At 55.4% G+C, this 21,417-nt stretch overlaps 1 protein-coding gene across 1 annotated transcript; it reads right to left on the reverse strand.

Moving 5' to 3' along the window:
• Nucleotides 1-21: 21 nt before the first annotated feature.
• Nucleotides 22-15,951, reverse strand: LOC131567279 (protein-arginine deiminase type-1-like). The gene is made up of 16 exons (XM_058818850.1): nucleotides 15,860-15,951; nucleotides 12,805-12,979; nucleotides 11,347-11,416; nucleotides 9,896-9,969; nucleotides 8,976-9,093; nucleotides 8,772-8,897; nucleotides 7,390-7,565; nucleotides 7,205-7,308; nucleotides 6,306-6,429; nucleotides 5,385-5,492; nucleotides 5,149-5,300; nucleotides 2,157-2,301; nucleotides 1,418-1,511; nucleotides 884-963; nucleotides 335-460; nucleotides 22-255 (listed from the first exon to the last, which is right to left on the reverse strand). The coding sequence occupies exons 1-16, from the start codon at nucleotides 15,949-15,951 to the stop codon at nucleotides 22-24; spliced, it is 1,998 nt and encodes a 665-aa protein (XP_058674833.1).
• Nucleotides 15,952-21,417: the final 5,466 nt, after the last annotated feature.

Below are 21,417 nucleotides of genomic sequence, written 5' to 3' on the forward strand. Positions count from 1 at the left end.
GCAGGACCCGGCCCAGGGGGCTCAGGGCACCACGTGCCACCACTTGAAGGCGAAGGGCTTGCGGCGCACGTTGGTGCCGCAGTGCACATCCCCTGACAGGACGTGGTAGGAGAAGAAGTCGTCGATGAAGGTGCAGGAGAGGCCCAGCGGCTCCAGCAGCTCCCGCACGCGCTGCTCCAGGCAGCAGCGCCCGCCCACCACGGGCCCGAAGGGTTTGGGGATGCCCAGGTGCCGGCCCAGCACCAGCATGTTCACCTGGAGCAGAGCGGGGAGTACAGCAGGGATTGATCTGGGGGATTGGGATCAGGGCAGGGTTGTGGGGTCGGGGTCTCACCATGTCCGGGAAGAGCGCGTCGGCGCGGGAGTTGGTCAGGATGAAGAGCTGCGGGATGTCCACGATGTCCTGCTCGCTCAGCCCCAGCTCCTGCTTCAGCAGGTCGCGGTTCCAGTCGATGCAGCGCTGCGGGAAGGATCCGGAACTGCCATCCCAGCCCTCCACATCCCACCCACGGACCCCGCTGGACCCTACCCCATCCCTGTGCAAAACCTCCCACCCCATCCACATCCCATCCCCATCCCTTCCCCAGCCCAGCCCATCCTATCTCATCTCCATCCCATCCCCATCCCCATCTCATCCCACCATCCCATCCCCATCGTATCCCCATCCTGTCTCATCCCATCCCATCCCCATCCCCATCCCCATCCCCATCCCCATCCCCATCCCCATCCCCATCCCATCCCATCCCATCCTCTCCATGTCCCTCGGCTCATCTCCCTCTCCTCACCCTCTCCAGCCCCTCCGGCCCTTCCCCAGGACCCCAAATCCCATCCCTGCACCCTGGAACCCCCCTGGAATGAGGAGGAGGAACCCCCCAGGTCCCACCTGCACGTGGCGGTTGTCGCTGCGCAGGGACTCGTCCGCCAGGATCTCGTCAATGCTCTTCTTCTCAGTGCCCTTCAGCCCTGGGGCGAGGGAGTGCTCAGGGACAGAGGGACGGACAGAGGGATGGACACTGGGATGGACAGGGGGATGGACGGCGGGATGGACAGAGGGATGGACACTGGGAATGGGCAGAGGGATGGACAGCAGGATGGACACAGGGAAGGACAGCAGGGATGGATAGAGGGATGGACAGTGGGATGGACAGAGGGATAAAAAGTGGGGTGGAAAGCGGGATAGACAGAGGGATGGATACTGTAGACAGAGGGATGGACATTGGGAATGGGCAGTGGGATAAACAGCAGGACGAACAGTGGGATGGACAGCAGGATGGACACTGGGATGGACACTGGGAATGGACACTGGGAATGGACAGCAGGATGGACATTGGGAATGGACAGAGGGATGGATACTTGGAAGGGACAGCAAGAAGGGACAGCAGGAATGCCGTTCCCTAGGGATGGCCTCAGCCCTCACCGATGAACTGCGTGGCCTCCCCGTGGCCCTGCTGCTGCTTCTCCTTGAAGAGTTTGTAGCAGGCGTTGGGACTGGCCAGGAGCAGCCGGAATCCCTGCGGGACAGAGCCCGGGGGTCACCCCTGGTGTGGGGGACAAAACACCCCAGAGTCCGGCTGGGAGGCACCACAGCCATCCCAAACCCAGTCCTGGGGCCATGGGATGGCCACAGAGATCCCAAACCCATCCCCAGGGCTATAAGATGCTCATGGAGATTCCCAAACCCAGCCCTGGGGCCACGGGATGGCCTTGGAGATCCCATATCCATCCCTGGGGTTATGAGATGCTCATGGAGATTTCAAATCCATCCCTGGGGCTATGAGATGCCCATGCCAATCCCAAATCCATCCCTGGGCCATGAGGTGCCCATGGAGATCCCAAACCCATCCCTGGGACTATGAGATGCCCATGCCAATCCCAAACCCATCCCCAGGACATGGGATGCCCACAGTAATCCCAAATCCATCCCTGGGCCATGAGATGCTCATGCCTATCCCAAACCCATCCCTGGGACTATGAGATGCTCGTGCCAATCCCAAATCCACCCCTGGGCCATGAGATCCTCATGCCAACCCCAAACCCATCCCCCTGAGTAACCCCAAAGGGGCTCCATCCCCCAGAGCCCCCGGAAGGACAAACAGCGGGCAAAGGGGATTTTTGGGGTGCTGTGAGGAGCCCTGGGCAGGCTCTGGGGTCGGCACCTTCCTGTCCAGGGCAGGGACGAAGGTGAGGAACTCATCCACGTGGCCCACGCTGAGCCACTCCGAGTAGACCTCGAGCGGCGCCTGCACCTTCTGCGCGAAGAGGAAATCCCGCACGGCGCGGCACATCCTGCGCCCGGCCATCCTGCGGGACAGCTGGGGTGGGCACCATTCCTGCCCCAAAACCCTGCCCCAAAACCCTGCCCCAAACCTGCTCCCTCACCAAAACCCCCGCCCCAAAACCCCACCACAAAACCTGCTCCCTCATCAAAACCCCTGCCCCAAAACCTGCTCTCTCCCCAAAACCTGCTCTCTCCCTAAAACCTGCTCCCTCCCCAAATCCCGCTCCCTTCCCAAAACCTGCTCCCCGCCACAAAACCTGTTCCCCCACCAAAATCACTGCCCCAAAATCCCCTCCCCAAAACCCCATCCCAAAACCTGCTCCCTCACCAAAATCCACTCCCCAAAATGCGCTCCCCACCTCAAAATCCCCACTACAAAACCTGCACCCCACCCCAAAACCCCAGCCCCAAAACCTGCTCCCCTCCCCAAAACCCACTCCCTGCCACAAAACCAGCTCGCTGCCCCCCAAAACCCGCTCCCCAAAACCTATTCCCCATCTCAAAACCCCCTTCCCAAAATCCCCCCCAGCCCCCAAACCCCCACTCCAAAACCCACTCCCTGCCCCAAAACTCCTGCTCCAAAACCCCTCCGCACCCCAAAACCTGCTCTTCTCCCCAAAACTCAGTCCCCAAAATCTCCTCCCTGCCCCAAAACCTACCCTCCACCCCCAAAACTCACTCCTCTCCCTAAAACCTGCTCCCCAAAATCCCCTCCCCACCCCAAAACCCATTCCCTGCCCCAAAACCCCCTCCCCAAACCTCCCCCCGATCACCCCAGGGCTCAATTTTATCCTGTTTTTCAGGGAAAATGGCCCAAGCTACATTACAGACATCCACGTATTTAAATACATGTAATAAAATAAATTATAGATTGTTCTGCTTTAATACAGATCTATCTGCCTGATGGCCCAATTATGTATAATTATATCTGTTATATATTAATATAATCCTGTGTTATTTATAAAGTGAGGTAATAATAAATGTTATATAAATGTATGTTGCTAAAATCACCATATTGTATAAACATATCAATATAAATATATATTACTAGATCCCTATCTTATATAAATATATCAACATAACTTTCTGTGTTTTAGATAAATACGTCAATATATTCCTATATTATATATAGTGTTAATAATATGTTATATAAATATACACTGCTAAATCCCTATATTATTTAAATATATATATTGCTAAATTCCTATAATATATAAATATATATTACTAAATCCCTATCTTATATATTACTAGATCCCTAATATTACTTAAATATATCAATGTGTCTTGCTGTATTTTTAGGTAAATACATCGATATATCCCTATATTATATATAAAGGGTGTAAATGTATACGTTATATAAATATATATTGCTAAATCTCTATAAATGTATCAGTAGAAATATATACTATTAGATCCCTAATATTACATAAATATATTGGCATATCTCCCTGTATTTTGGATAAATACATCGATATATCCCTATAAAGTGTGTAAATGCATATGTTATATAAATATATATTGCTAAATATATATATTTTTATATATTTACTGATATAAATATATCAGTACAAATATATATGACTAGATCCCTAATATTCCATAAATATATCAGTGTGTCTGCCTGTATCTTGGATAAATACATGGATATATCCCCACATTTTCCATAAACACATCTCCAGGCTGGATCTATCCATACAGATGAAATCATTCCATGCCCAGTTCTGCTCGGGCGCCTCTGGGATGAGTTTTTCCCATCCCTGAAATTCCCAAATCCCACCTCACTTCGGTGTGAGGGCCAAGTTTTCTTTAATAGAACGGGCTGGGAAGATGTTAATTAAATTTCCGGTAATGAAGGACAATTGGGGCCTCAGTGGGGCTGGGAAAATCCCATTTCCCTGCATTTTCTTTCCTCTGGAAGCGCCGCAAGCCCCGGGCTGGGACAGGAGCGTCCCGTGGGTTTTTTGGGATGGGATCAGGAGCGGGTGTTGTTTTTCCCAGAAAATGCCCTCCTTTGTGGAGGCTTGGCAGGGAGCTTTGTTCACTGCCGAGCACTGCCTGGCCTGGGCACAACAACCCTGGTTATTCGGGATTTTATGGGAACATCAATCCCCAGTTGTCCGGGATTTCATGGGCTCAACTACCCCTGGTTATTCGGGATTTGATGGGCACAACAATCCCCAGTTATTCGGGATTTCAGGGGAACAACAACCCCCGGTTGTTCGGGATTTTATGGTCACAACAACCCTCGGTTATTTGGAATTCCATGGGAACAACAATCCCCAGTTATTTGGGATTTCAGGGGAACAACAATCCTGGTTATTCGGGATTTTATGGGCACAACAACCCTCGGTTATTTGGGATTCCATGGGAACAACAATCCCCAGTTATCTGGGATTTCATGGGCACAACAATCCCCAGTTATTCGGGATTTCATGGGCACAACAACCCCTGGTTATTCGGGATTTCATGGGCACAACACCCCTGGTTATTCGAGATTTCACCCTGTCCTGGGCTCCCCTGCTCCTCTTCCAAAGAACAAACCCAGTCTGGGTGTGTGGGGTTGGGGAAAAAGGGGTGAAAATGGGGAAAAAATGGGAAAAGGGTTAAAGGGGGAAAGGGGAAATGGGAAAGGGAAAAGGGGAAAACGGGAAAAAGGCGGCCGGGTTTTGTGAGGATCAGAGGAGCAGCTGTGGTGATTGCCTGTAAAATCTGGCATTTTATGGGCATCAGGACCAGGTCTTTTCTCCAAGAGGTTCCCGAGGGAGAGTTTTGGAATCTCCTGAGTGAGGGTTTTGTGAGGTCCCAGGGAGGGTTTTGTGAGGTCCCAGGGAGGGTTTTGGGGTGTCCTGAGGAGGGCAGGTGCTCACCAGGGCAGGGGGCTGCCGATGAGGATCCGCCCCAGCGGGTACTCCTTGCCCCGCACCGTCACCGGCGGGCTCACGTCCAGGTTCCCGAAGGAATCCAGGCTGGTCACGCTCTTCCCAGGAGGCTCCCGGGTCACGTAGCCAAAATCCGGGCCCTGGGAAAGAGGGAAGAGGTGCCAAGGATCTCCAGTTGTGTGGATTTTGGGTGGAAAAAGGGGGATTTCAATGCAAGGACACACCAGGATCTTCTTAAAAGCGAAATCCTTCAGGCCTCTGTTCCTGGGAGAGTCGAAGACCACGGGGAAGGTTTTGTGTGGAGCCTCCACGTAGCCAAACTCCAGCTCATCCTGTGGGAAGGAGACGAGGAAGAGGAGGAGGAGGAAGGCTCCCGGGGGTGATAGGAATCTCCAGCAGGGATGTGGGGAGGGTGGGGCAGGAATTGGGGCGAGCCTGACAGAGCCCAGCCTAAAACATTGGGAAGATCCTGCCCAGCCCTCCTGGGGTGACACCACAGCCACAGTGTCCTGCTGGGGTCCCCTGGCACTGGGACACTCCTGCACAACCCCACGGGGTGACACCGCAACCACGGTGTCCTCTTGGGGTCCCTCTGGCACTGGGACCCTCCTGCACAGCCCCACAGGGTGACACTTGCAATGGGGTGCCCTTGTACAATGAGGTCACTCTGGAGGTGTCCCTTGGGTTCCTCTTCCAAAGCACCACAGGGACACTTGTGCAAAAGGGACCCCTTTGCAATGTCCCACAGGGTCCCTTTTGCAGCAGCGACCCCCTGTGATGTCCCATGAGGTCCTTCTTACAATGGGGTCCCCTTTGCAATGTCCCATGGGGTCCTTTTTGCAATGGGGTCACCTTCAAAAGCTCCATGGCGTCCCTTTTGCAATAGGGTCCCTTTTGCAATGTCCCATGGGGTCACCTTTGCAATGTCCCCACAGGGTCCCCACTGCAGTCGGGCCCCTCCTGCACAGCCCACTGGGTCCCTGTCCCGGTGCCCCTCTGTGTCCCTGGTGCCAGCCAGGGCTCCCAGGCCATTGTCCCCGTCTGTGCCACCCTGGCAGCCTTCCCTGTGCCTCAGTGTCCATCCCCTGGCATTCCAGGGTCTGCCCAAGCCACAGCAGGGCTCTCCTGTTCCCGGGTGAGCTGACCTGGATCCAGCGGTCGCTGCGCGAGTCCAGCTCCGAGCACACGGTCAGTTTGCAGTTGGCTTTGCGCAGCAGCTCCCGCAGCCCCTCCAGGAAGGCCTCGTTGGAATCCGAGCCCTGCTTGATGCTGGGGGGACATTGAGGGACCAGGGCTGTGAGGGAGATCATGGGGAACCCCCAAAATCCCGACCCCACAGCTCGTTCCTCAATCCTGAGCACCCCAGGCAGCATTTCCATGTGGGAATGGAGCTGGAGAAGGAACTCCCACCTTTGTGGGTTTGGAGTAGAGAGGGAAATCCAGCCTTTGTGGGATTGGAGCTGGAGAAGAAATTCCAGCCTTTATGGGCTTGGATGTGGAGAGGGTCCTCAGCCTTTGTGGGATTGGAACTGGAAAGGGAACTCCAGCCTTTGTGGGATTGGTTCTGGAGAGAGAATCCGAGCCTTTGTGGGATTGGTTCTGGAGAGGGAACTGCAGCCTTTGTGGGATTGGTTCTGGAGAGGGAACTGCAGCCTTTGTGGGATTGGTTCTGGAGAGGGAACTCCAGACTTTGTAGCATTGGTTCTGGAGAGGGAACTCCAGCCTTTCTCCCTGGAATTTAAACACCCCAGGCAGCATTCCTGCATGGAATTGGACCTGGAGGTGTTCTTTCCGAATTTCTCCTTGAGATTTAAATGCCCTGGGCAACATTCCTGCATGGGAATGGACCTGGAGAGGGAACTCCAGCCCTTCTCCTTGGGATGGAAATGACTCCCACGGCAGCAGCTGGCTCCCTTCCCAACCATTCCCAGTCAGGAATGCCTAAGCCTGGCTCACACACAGCCAGGAAGGGTTGGGAGCTCCTTCCTGGCGAGTGCCCCTAGGCAGGGGACACCCCTGTCCACAGCGGGGACACCCCTCCTACCTGCAGACAAACACCTCCAGGGGCTGCTGCGTGTTGGGTGTCATGATCCAGGGCGCCACGCGGAACACCACGGTGTCCGTGAAGATCGGCGTGCCCGGCGAGTCCTGGTGGAGCCAAAACAGAGTCTGGGACCTCCAACCACGGGGGGTTTGCTGGGGGAGGGGTGGGGCTGATCCCCCCTGTACCTTATGGGGCACCTCCAGCAGGCTGGCGCTGAAGGACACGAGGCCACTGAAGCCCCGGTCGGGGAACTCCAGCCCCTCCACGTAGAAAGTGCTGTCCCCGTGGCCAGCGTGCTCCAGCACGTAGGAGAGCTTGTCCGGGCCCAGCACAGGCTTGTAGAGCGGGTAGGCATCACCACCTGGGGAACCCCAAACCCAGCAGCCTGGAGAACCCCAAACCCAGCAGCCTGGAGAACCCCAGATTCCCACCCCAAACTCAGCAGCCTGGAGAACCCTGAATTCCCACTCCGAGTTCAGCAGCCTGGAAAAACCTGGATCCTCACCCCGAGTTCAGCAGCTGGAGAACCCTGGATTCCCACCCCAAACTCAGCTTGGAGAACCCTGGATTCCTACGCCAAACTCAGCTTGGAGAACCCTGGATTCCTACGCCAAACTCAGCTTGGAGAACCCCGGATTCCCACCCTGAGTTCAGCAGCTTGGACAACCCCAAATTCCCACCCCAAGTTCAGCAGCCTGGAGAACCCTGGATTCCCACCCTGAACTCAGTCTGGACAACCCCAAATTCCCACCCTGAGTTCAGCAGCTTGGAGAACCTGGGATTCCCACCCCAAACTCTGTCTGGAGAACCCTGGATTCCCACCCCAAGCTTAGCTTGGAGAACCCCAGATTCCCACCCCAAACTCAGCCTGGAGAACCCTGGATTCCCACCCCAAACTCAGCTTGGAGAATCTCAGATTCCCACCCCAAACTCAGCTGCCTGGAGAGCCCCAAATTCCCACCCTGAACTCAGCCTGGAGAACCCCGAATTCCCAGAGCCTGCCCGCAGGGGGACACGCCAGCAGGAGGAGGAGGAGGCTGGTGCCCAAGGGTGGCAGAAGGGCTTCTTCCTCCTCTTCCTCCTCCTCCTCCTCCTCCCTGGGGAACACGCTTGATCTTCCCGGGACAAAGAGGGCTCCGTCCCCTCAGGTCCAGCCCTTTCAAGGAGCGTGGCTCTGGCTGAGGATCTCTAATGACACCCTTGGCTCCCCGGACCTGATTTTCGGCGCGGAGCTGCCGGGGATCCAACCGTTCAAAGGCGAAGGGCGCTGCCCAACAGGATGGGCTGCTTGACTGCTTGGCTCCCTGCCCGAGCCAAAACAGTGCTGGGAGCCACGTGGGGCTTCCCGCACCATGGGAATGTCAAAATTCCAGCCCTCGTTGGGAAAAGCCTCTTTGGAGCCTTCTCCCCCTTGGTTTTTCCTATATAGACCACTGTGCGCGACAGCAGAAGCGCTTTGGGGTAAAAGTGTGACTACAGCAAATAGGGGCACCCCAATGAGAAAAACCTGTGGGGCTGGCTGGCTTTGGGGTCCCACAGGGCTGCTGGGGGAGGCAGAGGCACTCACGGACGGCGTGGAACACCCGCACTTTGTCCGCGTCGCTCTCGGGGACGTGCAGCACCACCGGGTACTCGGCGAATATGGCGCTGGGGCCCTCGGTCCGCAGCAGCATCACCGACATGTCCTGCAGGTCTGGGGGACACAGGGGACACCGAGGGAGAGGATGGCAGCAGGGAAACCCCCAGGGAGCCCCTCAGGGTCACAGCCCACCTGCCGGTGTCCGTATGTCCGCCTGGCCGCTGTCCGTACCCCCCACGCCGGGGCTGTCACGGTCACAGTTGACCAACAGCACGGCCCCTTGTCCGTCCGGGCCCCACGTCCACTTGGCCTGGAGGAGAAGCACCGAGAGGGGACAGGAGCAGGATTTCCACCATCCTGGGCTGAGGAAAGCACCCAGGAGCAGGATTTCCCCCATCCTGGGCCAAGGAAAGCCGCAGGCTTGGAGGAGAACCCAACCACACTTTGAGGAAACATCAGCGCCGCTCAAACGGCCCCATCCCAACGGCAGCTCCAGCAGGGCCTGCACCGACTGCTCCAAGATTTTATCTCCCAGCCAGGCTGGAAGTACCTCCAGCCTTGCCTGGACATGGCTGAAGCACTTCTGGAAGCTGAGCCCATCTTGATACCAATTTACGCCGCTGATCAGGCTGTGGTTAATCAGCCCGGCTGATCTGTGGTTAATTAGCCCGGCTTGAGGGCCTGGGCAGAGGGAGATGTGTGGCCAAAGGGGGAAATCTCCTGCTGTTTGCTCAACTCGTTCAACGGCAGATTTGGGGCCCAAAAAGGTAAAGAAAAAGAGAACGGAGGTGGAAGAGAAAGGGAAGAAAAAGGGAAGAGAAATGGAGGAAAAAGGGAGAAAAAATGGAGAAAGAAGGGGGAAAGAAGGGAGGAAAAAGGGAGGAAGAAGCCGAGAGTTTTCTCCTACAGGATCCTCAGGGCCAGGCTGTAGCTGCAGGTGGTTCTGGCGTGGAATAGGAAAATCAATCCTTTTCCTGCTCAATTAGTAGGCTGAGGATCTGCCGGGCTGTTTGCCCTCACAGAGACACCACCCAGGTCCCTGTGCCCCCTGGAGATTTTCCAGGAAGAGGCCGGTGATGGATCCGCCCTCCCAGGACGCTCTCCTCACTCACCTTGTCCTTGTCCTTGTCCTTGCCCTTGCTCCTCACTCGGCCGCTCCGGCTCCAGTCCACATCCAGGGACACCTCTGGAACAGCAAGAGGGAAGGAAGCCATGGGCAGGGGACAAGATCTTGGGGACATTTTGGGATCTCCTTGGCACCATGACCTCCACACCAACCCCACCTCATCCCCCCGAAGCTGCTCCAGACCCAACAGAACAGCACAAGAAAATCCAACCCAACAGCTTTGCCATGGCTTTCCCTCTTTCATGTCCTCTCATTTTGGTTCCCCCCAGCAGGGACATCCCCACTTCATGGCAGATTTTATTTTTTCACAGCATTTTTTATGTTTTCATGGCAGATTTTATGTTTTCATGGCAGATTTTACGTTTTCAAAGCATTTTTTCATGACAGACTTTGTTTTACTGCCATTTTTCAATGTGTTCATGGCAGATTTTATGTTTTCATGGCAGATTTTATGTTTCGATGGCATTTTTTTACGTTTTCACCCATTTCCTATTGACTGTCCTGTTTTCCACGAAGCCAAAACACGGTGGAGGCACAAAAATGTGTTTTCACTGTGGTTGAGCAAACACCCAAATAATTTCTAGGAAACCTGACAATTTCCTCATAGGGCTCTTCTTGTCCCAAATTTCTGCCTCTGCTGCAGAGATTTGGTGACTTCATCCAAACCCCATAGCAATCCTAACTCAAAAACTCCTCCAGATGGGACACACAAAGTGTGGAAAACACAGGGATTGAGTCAGACATTGTTCTCCTTGGGGCACGGAGGACGACATGGAAAAGCCAGGAGGGAAACTCTAAATCCAAGCAAGAGAAGAACATTTGGAAGGCAAAATCCCTGTGGCCAGTGGTGGCCCCAGTTGGCTCCAGTGAGGGCCATGTGACATGGGAAACCTTCAGACTCTCCAGGGGCAATTTTGGGAGGCGTAGGCATGATTTGAGGACACGGGTCAGACTGTCATGTGAACGCTTCAGAAAATCCCAAATTTAGGGTAATTAATCCATCCAAGTGGAGACTTCTGCACCCAGACTGGTTGTCTAGACTCCCTTTGTAGTCAGCAGGGGAGAGCAGGCATTTGGAGGGGATGATTCACCTCACCCTAAACTCCTGAAATAGGTCAGGCACCGCTTCGGTGCCGATCCCTCTCCCCTGGTGCTGGCTGGAGCTGGGTGAGGAGATCTCCCATGGATCCTCTTCTCCTGAGGAACCACCTCAGCACAGGAGGATGCTCCTGGGTGGGGACACGGCCCAGCCTCCATCTCTCCCACACCATATAAGGCAGTGTTTTATTAATCATGGTTTAATTATTTCCCTCTTGCTCATCAGCATCCGTGAACACCCAAACCTTTATTGCCTGTGGCCCCCAAGGAATTCCGGCCTCATGGATCCAGCCAGATCCCAAGAGACCAGGAATTCCCTGAGCCTTGGTGGGCACCTACCGACACAGGTGAGGTACAGCCAGGCCACCGCCAGCTCGCGGCCCTCGCGGTCGTAGTAGGAGATCTTCACCTGCCAAGACATCCCCACACCGTGACCCACATCCCACCAGGCTCATGGGATCTCCATCCCCACACCATGACCCCACACCCCGCTGGGCCAGCAGGATCTCCATCCCCACACCGTGACCCGCATCCCACTGGGTTGGTGGGATCTCCATCCCCACACTGTGACACACATCCCACTGGGTTGGTGGGATCTCCATCCCAACACTGTGACCCACACCCCACGAGGCTGGTGGGATCTCCATCCCCACACCGTGACCCACATCTCATTAGGCTCATGGGATCTCCATCCCCACACTGTGACCCACATCCCACTGGGTTGGTGGGACCTCCACACCATGACCCACATCTCACCAGGCTGGTGGGATCTCCATCCCCACACTGTGACACACATCCCACCAGGCTCATGGGATCTCCATCCCCACACCATGACCCCACACCCTGCTGGGCCAGCAGGATCTCCATCCCCACACCGTGACCCACATCCCACCAGGCTGGTGGGATCTCCATCCCCACACTGTGACCCACATCTCACCAGGCTGGTGGGATCTCCATCTGCACACCCCATTGGGCTGGGAAGATCTCTGTCCCCACATTGTGACCCACATCCCACCGGGCTGGCAGGATTTCCATCTCCACACCATGACCCACACCCCACCAGGCTGGTGGGATCTCCATCCCCACACCGTGACCCACATCCCACTGTGCTGGTGGGATCTCCATCTCCACACCCCAGCAGGCTGGCAAGATCTCTGTCCCCACACCGTGACCCACACCCCTTCTGGCTGGTGGGATCTCCATCTCCACACTGTGACCTATACCCTGCTAGGCCAGCGGGATCTCCATCTCCACATCGTGACCCACATCCCACTGTGCTGGTGGGATCTCCATCCCGACACCCTGCCAAGCTAGCAAGATCTCCATTCTCACACTGTGACCCACATCCCACCAGGCTGGTGGGATCTCTGCCCTTCCAGGACCATGGAATGAGCTGGGAAGGGCCCCACAAGGATCACCACTCCAACTCCTGCCTGCCCACACATCCAGGCCCTGGGAGGTCCATCCCAACCATTCTTCATTAATCACAATTCATTGGAACCCTCCGTGCCATCTTCAGCACAAAATCGGGCACAGAAAACATCAGACTTGGTGTATTTTTTTGCTGCCTGGCACCGACTTTTGCAACCCCTGTGATGTCATTGTTGGGGCACCAAGTGGGACCTTCTCCTTCTGGGTTTCATTTCTTGTCAGTGCCAATTACACAACTCTTCTCGAGCTTTCACCACGACAAACCACCCTGGTGTCAGCGTTACTCATAAATCCTTGAGTTTTCCTAGGAAATGTCACTTATTTCCCCCAGTTTGGCCACATGAACAGCACGTAGGACAACCTGACCTGGTTGTCATCGACGGTCCTGCTGGTGACATCGATGGTCACCACTACCTCGATGTCGGGATCCAGGGGCCACCGGGCGTCCAAGCTGGGCTTTGTGGTGGGGCTGTGGATCATGTGCACCGTCACTGCCGGTGTGGCGTGCACGTCAAAGGACACGGCGCCTCTCGGGGTGGACCTGGAATGGAGCAACCTCGGATCAGAGACCACGGGAGCCAAGTCCCCGAACCTGGAATTAAACACAGCCATGAGTGGGCGGGAGGGGCCCCGAGACCATCCCTGGGTGATGAAATGGTCCCTGGAGTTCCACACGTGGGACCTCTGTGGCGGCGTTGGGCAAGCCCAGCTCCCACTGCAGCTCCGGCACGTCCGGCCATGGTTTATCCCACATCCAACCTCCCTCTGCAACCATGAGAAATTCCCTGAATTTCAGTGTCCTGTGACAAAACCCCAGCCGGGGAAGAGCCAGGATGATTTTCATGCCAACCACGCATGGAGCTGGGTGTTGTGGGACCATCCCGTGACCTGAGGGATGCTGGGGCTGGAGCAGAGCCTGGATCCGGGCACGCAGCTCCGTGACATCCTGGGGAGCCTTTGAAGTGCTGCTCCCTGCTCATTACAGCCCCGGCCGCTCCATCCCGGCAGCCCTGACCTGCTCCCACTCCCCTGGCTGCGGCCCAGGGGGAGCCGGGTGGAAACTTGGGCAGCGAGAACATAAAAACCACAACATCAAAACCCCGCGCGCCACGGCAGGGATTTATCCCCGGTGTTGTTCTTGGCGCGGCGTCCCCGGTGCCTCCAGCAGATTGTGAGGAGATTAAGGCATTCCATGGGCTTGGCATCCCTGTCTGGAACACCCCATGAAGATATGGATCCAGGAAATGCTGGATCCCATCCCAACACTCCACAAAGTTGTGGATCCAGAGGGATGTTGGATCCCATCCAGAACACCCCGTGAAGCCATGGATCTGGGGAATGCTGGATCGCATCCCAACAGCCCACAAAGCTGTGGATCCAGAGGGATGTTGGATCACATCCCAAACACCCCGTGAAGCCATGGATCTGGGGAATGCTGGATCCCATCCCAACACCCCGCAAAGCCATGGATCCACAGATTTGGGACTCTTTGCCGTGGATTTGTGGCCCTCCCACCTCAGCAGCACCACCCAATTCCCAACGAGCTCCACGTTCTGCCCCAAGAAACCCAAATTGATGCATCCATCCCTAAATTCCCCCCCAGCCAGTGCTCCCCATGAATAAAATTATCCCATTTTTCAGCTGGAAGAGCTTCCACCATCTGCTGTTTGGGACCACGGCTCAAATTTGTTATCAAGAAGCCAAATTACCCCATTTGGGCTCCACAGGTTTAAATAGGACTGAGAGAGCTCCGAGTCCAAAAGCAGGACAAAAAATTGCAGATAATGGGTTTTCTACATTCCCGTCTGCATGAGAGGGGGAAACGAGGCTGTTTTAGGGCAGCCAGAGCTCTCTGAGGGGACGGTGGCACATCCTGGCCTGGCTCCAGCGCTCCATCCCAATAATTGCCCGGATGCGATGCTGACCGGCCGGGTCTGCGTTCTCTGTCATTATAAATGTGATTTATTAAATAATGACACTGTGGCAGCAGGGCAGGGACAGCTGTCTATCTGCCCAATAAAGCCACCCCATATTTAATTCTGCAAAAATCCCTTTTCCTGACGCTGCCCGTGCACAGCCGCTGCTAAATTTTTTCTGCCTGAGCCACACATTTTATTCCTCCTCCCGTTTTAGCTCCAAGTTGCACATCTTAAATTGCTCTTGCCCAATGTTCTTAGAGCCAGAAATAGACCCGGGCTTAGCCGGGGTGTGATTGGGCTTTGCCTCCAAACCATCCTGGCCCAGCTCCGCTGCAATGCCCTGAGCCAACATTCCAGCTTTGGATGAGCTCCCTGTGGGATATTGTACCCAAAAATGAACTCCCTGTGGGACATCATCCACAAAACCAGAGTTTTGGGTGGGGTCCCTATGGGACATCACACCCTTGGATGAGCTCCCCATGGACATCATCCCCCAAAGCACACCCAGCTCTGGAGGGACCTGTCCCTCCAAACCCTTGGGTGAACTCCTGACGAGCTCTGAGTCCCTCACCACCCGTTCCTCCTCCAAACCCATCTCAAAGCCCTGCAGCTCCATGGAACATGTCAGGATGCTGTGATGCTGGGCAAACCCATCCCAAATCCCTGGCTGGGATGCTCCAGTCCTGATCAAACCCATCCCAAATCCCTGGCCTGGGATGCCCCCATCCTGATCAAACCCATCACAAATCCTTAGCCCAGGATGCCCCAATCCCCATCAAACCCATCCCAAATGCCAGCCCGGACTGCCCCAATTTGGAGCAAACCCATCCCTTAGCCCTGGATGCTCCAGTCCTGATCAAATCCATCCCAAATCCCTGGCTGGGATGCCCCAATCCTCATCAAACCCATCCCAAATCCATGCCCTGGATGCTCCAGTCCCCATCAAACCCATCCCAAATCCCTGGCCCGGAATACCCCAATCCTCATCAAACCCTTCCAAAACTGGCTGGAATACCCCAATCCTGATCAAACCCATCCCAAATCCCTGGCCAAGAATACCCCAATCCCCATCAAACCCATCCCAAATCCCAGCCCAAGATGCTCCAATCCCCATCAAACCCATCCCAAACCCCTAGCTGGACTGCCCCATGTTGACCAAACCCATCCCAAATCCCAGCCCAAGATGATCCAATCCTGATCAAACCCATCCCAAAACCCCAGCCCAGGATGCCCCAAACCCCATCAAACCCATCCCAAAACCCAGCCCAGGATGCCCCAAATCCCATCAAACCCATTCCAAATCCCAGCCCGGGATGCCCCAAACCCCATCAAACCCATCCCAAATCCCAGCCTGGGATGCCCCAAACCCCATCAAACCCATCCCAAATCCCAGCCTGGGATGCCCCAAACCCCATCAAACCCATCCCAAATCCCAGCCCAAATCCATCCCAGATCCCAGCAGCTCCATGGATCATGCCAGGCTGCCCCGTGCCCGGCCCTACCGGCGCGTGTCCAGGAAGACCTCGGTGCCCAGCACGCAGACACCGCGGGCGGCATGGCTGGTGGACATGGGCACGACGTGACGCGGGGCCATGGCGAGCCAGGCACGGCCGCATGGGCAGGGAGCTCCGCCGGCTGTGCCGAGAAACCAGCAGGACTGGATTAAAAGGCTCGGGAAGGAAACTCCTCCTTCCCTGGATGACGGGGTTCGGCCAGGAGACCCTGGATCCACCTCCATCCCGAGATGGAGCTGATAGGGCAGCCCGGGGGCGGCTCCAGGGGGAACAGTAGGTGACAGCCAGGCCTGCTGGATGCTCCTCAGCGGGGGTTTGGGTTTATTCCCCTCTTTTTGTTCCTCCCCAGCTCCATCTCAAGCCCTGCAGCTCATGCATTAAACATGCCCAGTCCCCCAGCAGCAGAGGGTGGTTGTTTGGGGTTATTACAGTGCTGTCATTAAAACCGGGCATTTTCTTTAAAACACCCCAAATTTTCCAGCCAGCCTCTCTGGGCCAGGTGAGTCACAGCCCCAGCTGCAGCAGCAGGGCCATGCCTGAGTACAGCTGAACAAAAGAAAATGTTTGCTCAGGCCGGTCCTTCCCGTCCCAACCATCCCAAGGACGGGAGGGACAGGCAGGGAGAACTGGTTATGGGGCAGGCGGGGAAGGGGAAAACACCAACAGCCAACAAGCAGAGGCTTCCCCAGGAAACTCAGCCTCCTCTGGGTCTCACTTGGACCCCGAGCTCCAGGGGAATGGAGGTTTCCAGGCTGAGATCCCACGGGAAGGATCCCCTTTGCTGGAAGCTGTACTGCAGATATCCATCGCTCTCCAGGCCATCCCATCCTGGAGGATTTGCCTGCCTGGGAGCAGGGAAACCTGGCTGGAGCGGGAGGGAGGGAGCCCTGCCTGTGGGGATGGAGGGAGCAGCTCCACAGGGTCTATTTTATTTTATTTTATTTTATTTTATTTTATTTTATATCTATTACTATATTTTAAAACTTTAAATTTTACGTTTCCTACTCCGTGTTATTATTCACTTTTAATTAACTACACACTCGCAATCTTAGTGTTATTAATAAACTTTGGAAGCTTTCTTTATGCCTTAAGGTTGAATGCAGTGTTTTCTTGAGTTAGAGGTTGCAGTACAAAAGTTTAAAGTTCTCAGCATCTAGAATTCCAACAGCTCATCCTCAGGGAATGCGGTGGGATGTGTTTGGGACAGGGAATGGGAAGGATGGGCTGTACTGGGAACAGGGAATGGGAAGGGCAGGATGTGTTTGGGACAGGGAATGAGAAGGATTGGATGTGTTTGGGACAGGGAATGGAAAGGAGAGGGCTGGGAAGGGCCAAACCCCTATAGGGAGCAGCAGGAAAGGGCCCAGGGGAGCTGGGCAGGGCTCAGAGGAACCAGAGCCAGCACTGCACCAAGCTGGACGTCCTCAGCTGCCAGAGCAGGGAATTCCCTGTGGGATCAAACTGCTGGGATGAACCCAGCTGGGCTCCAGGACGATTCTCCAGGAAAGGGATCTGGAAAGGGCTCCAGGAAAGGGCTCTGGGAAAGGGCTCCCTCCCACTTTGATTGCAGCAACCACCCCCAGCTCTGTGTCTCGTACCCCAGAAAAGGTTCAGGAATTAAAGGAGCCCAGAGGACCAGCCAGGAGGCTCCAGCAGGGAATGCTGGTGGCGTTTCCAGGCTCTGTCAGGCCTCCCTCGCTGGAGATTTTGGATAAGAACCCATCTTCCACAGCCCAGCACCACCCAAACTCCTGCTGGGAATGGCGTTGGCTCTCCAGGCCTTCCTGGAAGCACAAACCCTGGTGGATCCCTGGGCTGGGAGCTGGAGTGGTGGAGTGGCCCCAGAGGGCCGGGCTCCCCACTGGAGGATGCTGGTTGCACTGGTTTGTACTGGGCAGGGGCTGGGGCCGTGCTCTGAGCCTGCTCGGCTGGTTTGGGCCGAGGGATGGACAAAAACACACCTGGGGCTGGGACGGGAGCACACCTGGGGCTGGGACAGTGGGATTGGGGCGCTCTGTGATCTCCAGGGAAAGGAGCTCAGCAGGAGCTGGGGCCTCAGTGCTCCCCAAAATCCACCCCTGGGCACGGAGAGCCCAAACCTTCCAGGGCCGGGTGGGTTTTGCAGCTCAGTCCCAGCCCGTTCTGAGCCGCTGCGGATCTCACCCAGCCCCAAGCACCGGCAGGGTTTGGGCCGAACCTGCGCTCCCTCCTCTTCCTCCTGCAGCTGCCACCGGCTCTGACGGGGACAGGAGGGTTTGGAGTCACTCAGCCCAGCCGGAGCTCAGCACTTCTCCCTAATTACAGCCTGTCCTGGGAAAGTGACACATGACAGACAGATTCTGCCTGTCCATCACATGAGGGAGCTTGGGCAGCCTGCTCTGGGGGTGCCTTTGGCTTTCCCCCAGTTCCAGATTCTTTCCTTCCCCAATCCCAGCCACTTTTCCCCAATCCCAGGCTCTTTCTTTCCCCAGTTCCAATTTTCCCCCAAATCCCAGCCCCTTTTCCCCAAATGCCTTTTCTCCAATCCCAGACTATTTTCCCCAATCCCAGACTCTCTCTTGCCCCAATTCCATTTTCCCCCAATCCCAGCCCCTTTTCCCCAATCCCAACCTTTTTCCTTCCCCAATCCCAGCCCCTTTTCCCCAATCACCTTTTCCCCAATCCCAGCCCCTTTCCCCAATCCCAGCCTCTTCCCTTCCCCAATCCCAGACTCTTTCTTGCCCCAATTTCAGTTTTCCCCAATCCCAACCTCTTTCCTTCCCCAATCTCAGCCCCTTTTCCCCAATCCCCTTTCCCCCAATCCCCTTTCCCCCAATCCCAGCCCCTTTTCCCCAATCCCAGCCTCTTCCCTTCCCCAATCCCAGACTCTTTCTTTCCCCAATTCCAATTTTCCCCCAATCCCAGCCTCTTTTCCCCAATCCCCTTTTCCCCAATCCCAGCCCCTTTTCCCCAATCCCAGCCCCTTTTCTCCAATCTCCTTTTCCCCAATCCCAGCCCCTTTTCCCCAATCCCCTTTTCCCCAATCCCAATCCATCCCAAACCCCCCAAACACCCCCGGGAACCCCAGGAACAGCCGGATCCCTCCGGGGCGTTGCTCCTCGCCCATCCTGCAGCACCACTCTGCCGAGGAAAGTTCGATAATCTCCCTAAGCCGATAATTACAGCTTGTTAATTACAGCTGGTTAATTACCCCGCATGCAGAATTGCAGGCAGGAAGGAACCTTTACGAGCCGTGTCAGCCTAATTACCCGAGCAGGGCGAGACATCGAACCAGTTATCAAACCCCGCCGGGCTCGGCAGGGCTTGGGGCTCCTGAAGGGTTTCTTTCGGTTTTCTTTAGATTTTTTTAGATTTTTTAAAGTTTTTTAAAGATTTTTTAGGGTTTCTTTAGGTTTTCTTTAGATTTCTTTAGGGGTTTTATTGGCTGAAGCATCCCAGGCAGGCAGGGAACACTCGCATCCCCCATCCCACTTGGGATCCAGGGAAAAAGAGCAGCAGGCAGGTTCGGGGTGGGAAAAAATTCTGAGAAAAACCAGAATTTGGGTTGGTGTGGAGCGTGGAAAACACCTGGACTGCCCAAGCACCCCAAAACCGCTCCGACCCTCTCTCTGCCCCAAAGAAAGGCGGCTGCCCGCAGGGAGGCTCCAGAGCTGCTGATCCCAGAGGGAAGAGTCCAGGAAACGCAGAACAGCGATTTTCCCTGCGGCTGGAACCGGGCCCCAGCTCTGCCCCACAGATCTCCCGTTCTGCCCCGGCTCTGCCCCAGCGCCTCCATCCCGAATTCCCGAATCCCGGCCGGGCACGGGCACCTGTTGGCACCTCCCGACGGCGAAAGGTCAGCCCGGAGCCCTCGGGGGAACATTCCCCTCCCGCCCCCGGGATTCCGAGCCTGCAGCGCGGAGCCCGAACGACCCCCGGAGCCCCGAGCGGGCACCCGGGGAGAGCAAACCCCCGAGATCCGGGAAAACCTCGGGAATGGAGCGCGGGGGCTGCTCCCAAGCTCCAGGCTTGGGAATTCGGGCGGGCAGAGGGAGGTTCGGGCAGAGAAGCTCCCGTCCGGTCTGGGAATGGTCGGGAATGGTCGGAGCGGTTCGGATTCACCGGGAAACCGCGAGACAGATCCAGGGATAAACCGGGATTCCTCCGGGTCCCGGCGCAGCCGCGGGACAGATCCATGGAAAAACCGAATTCCAATGAAATGATCCCAAATCCAGTGGAAATGGTTCCGATTAACTCAGATTCCTTGTTTTCCCAGCCCCGAACTTCCCGGATGCTCATCCGGGATATTCTGTAGCACAAGCCTGGAAATATTTGGGCTGGAAGGGCTTTAAATCCCACCCCATTCCCCCTCATTCCGTGGGGGGATGCCATGGGGAGGATGATCCCTAAAAAGTCCAGGAATATCCACCCCTCAGCCCTTCCCACCCCTCAATTCCTGTGGAAATGATCCCAATTCCAGTGATAATTATCTCAATTTAGATCAGATTCCCGCATGGATCTAGCCTTGAAGGTCCCAGCTCCTGGCCTGAATATCCATCCAGGATATTCCCCAGCAAAATCCTGGAATTATTTATTATTGGCAGGGCTTTAAATCCCACCCCATTCCCCCTCTTTCCATGGGAGGATTCTAGGGGGAGGATGATCCCTAAGAAATCCAGGAATATCCACCCCCCAGCCCTTCCCATCTCTCAATTCCAATGGAAATGATCCCAATTCCAATGAAATTATCCCAATTCCAGTGGAAATGATCCCAATTTAGATCAGATTCCCACGTGGAACTAGCCCTGAACGTCCCAGCTCCTGGCCTGGATATCCATCCAGGATATTCCTCAGCACAATCCCGGAATGATTTGGGCTGGAAGAGTTTTAAATCCCATCCCATTCCCCCTTTTTCCATGGGGGGGTTCCAGGGGGAGGATGATCACTAAAAAATCCAGGAATATCTATCCCCCAGCCCTTCCCACCCCTCAATTCAAAAGGAAACGATCCCAATTCCAGTGGAAATTATCCCAATTCCAATGGAAGTTATCCCAATTTAGATCAGATTCCCACGTGGAGCTAGCCCTGAATGTCCCAGCTCCTGGCCTGAATATCCCATCCAGGATATTCCCCAGCAAAATCCCAGAATCATTTATTATTAATTATTGGAAGGGCTTTAAATCCCACCCCATTCCCTCTCTTTCCATGGGGGAATGGCAGCATGGAGACGATCCCTCTAAATCCCAGGGACTCCATCCCCACTGAGGGAAGCCAGGGCTGGAAAAGGGAAGCCCGAGAGGGATGGAAAGAAGCAACATCCTCCCGAGCTCTGCTGCTGCTCGCTAATTGCTTGTGGCTTCCAGAATCTGGGGCAGCAGTTTGGGCTGGAAAATGAATATTTAGCTGGGTGTTCATAAACGATGCAAACCCCGCGTGGGCGGGAACCGCTCCTGACGCGCTCCGAGCGGCCCGGGGGGACAAAACCAGCTCCGAGCTCCCTTAGCAGCCACTGCTCCCCAGCTTCCCTTTGAAAATGAGCAGGGAAAAAAAAAAAAAAAAAAAAAAAA

Source organism: Ammospiza caudacuta, chromosome 22 (genome assembly GCF_027887145.1).
Source record: "Ammospiza caudacuta isolate bAmmCau1 chromosome 22, bAmmCau1.pri, whole genome shotgun sequence".
In the NCBI taxonomy this organism is placed as follows: domain Eukaryota; kingdom Metazoa; phylum Chordata; class Aves; order Passeriformes; family Passerellidae; genus Ammospiza; species Ammospiza caudacuta.

Excerpts from the sequence above, each read along its gene's own strand:
- LOC131567279 (XM_058818850.1), bottom strand. The coding sequence starts at position 15,951 with ATGGCCCCGCGTCACGTCGTGCCCATGTCCACCAGCCATGCCGCCCGC. Across the intron at positions 12,980-15,859 it reads GTCTTCCTGGACACGCGCCG|GTCCACCCCGAGAGGCGCCG; the intron begins GTAGGGCCGGGC and ends GCTCCATTCCAG. Across the intron at positions 5,301-5,384 it reads TCGCTTTTAAGAAGATCCTG|GGCCCGGATTTTGGCTACGT; the intron begins GTGTGTCCTTGC and ends CCTCTTTCCCAG.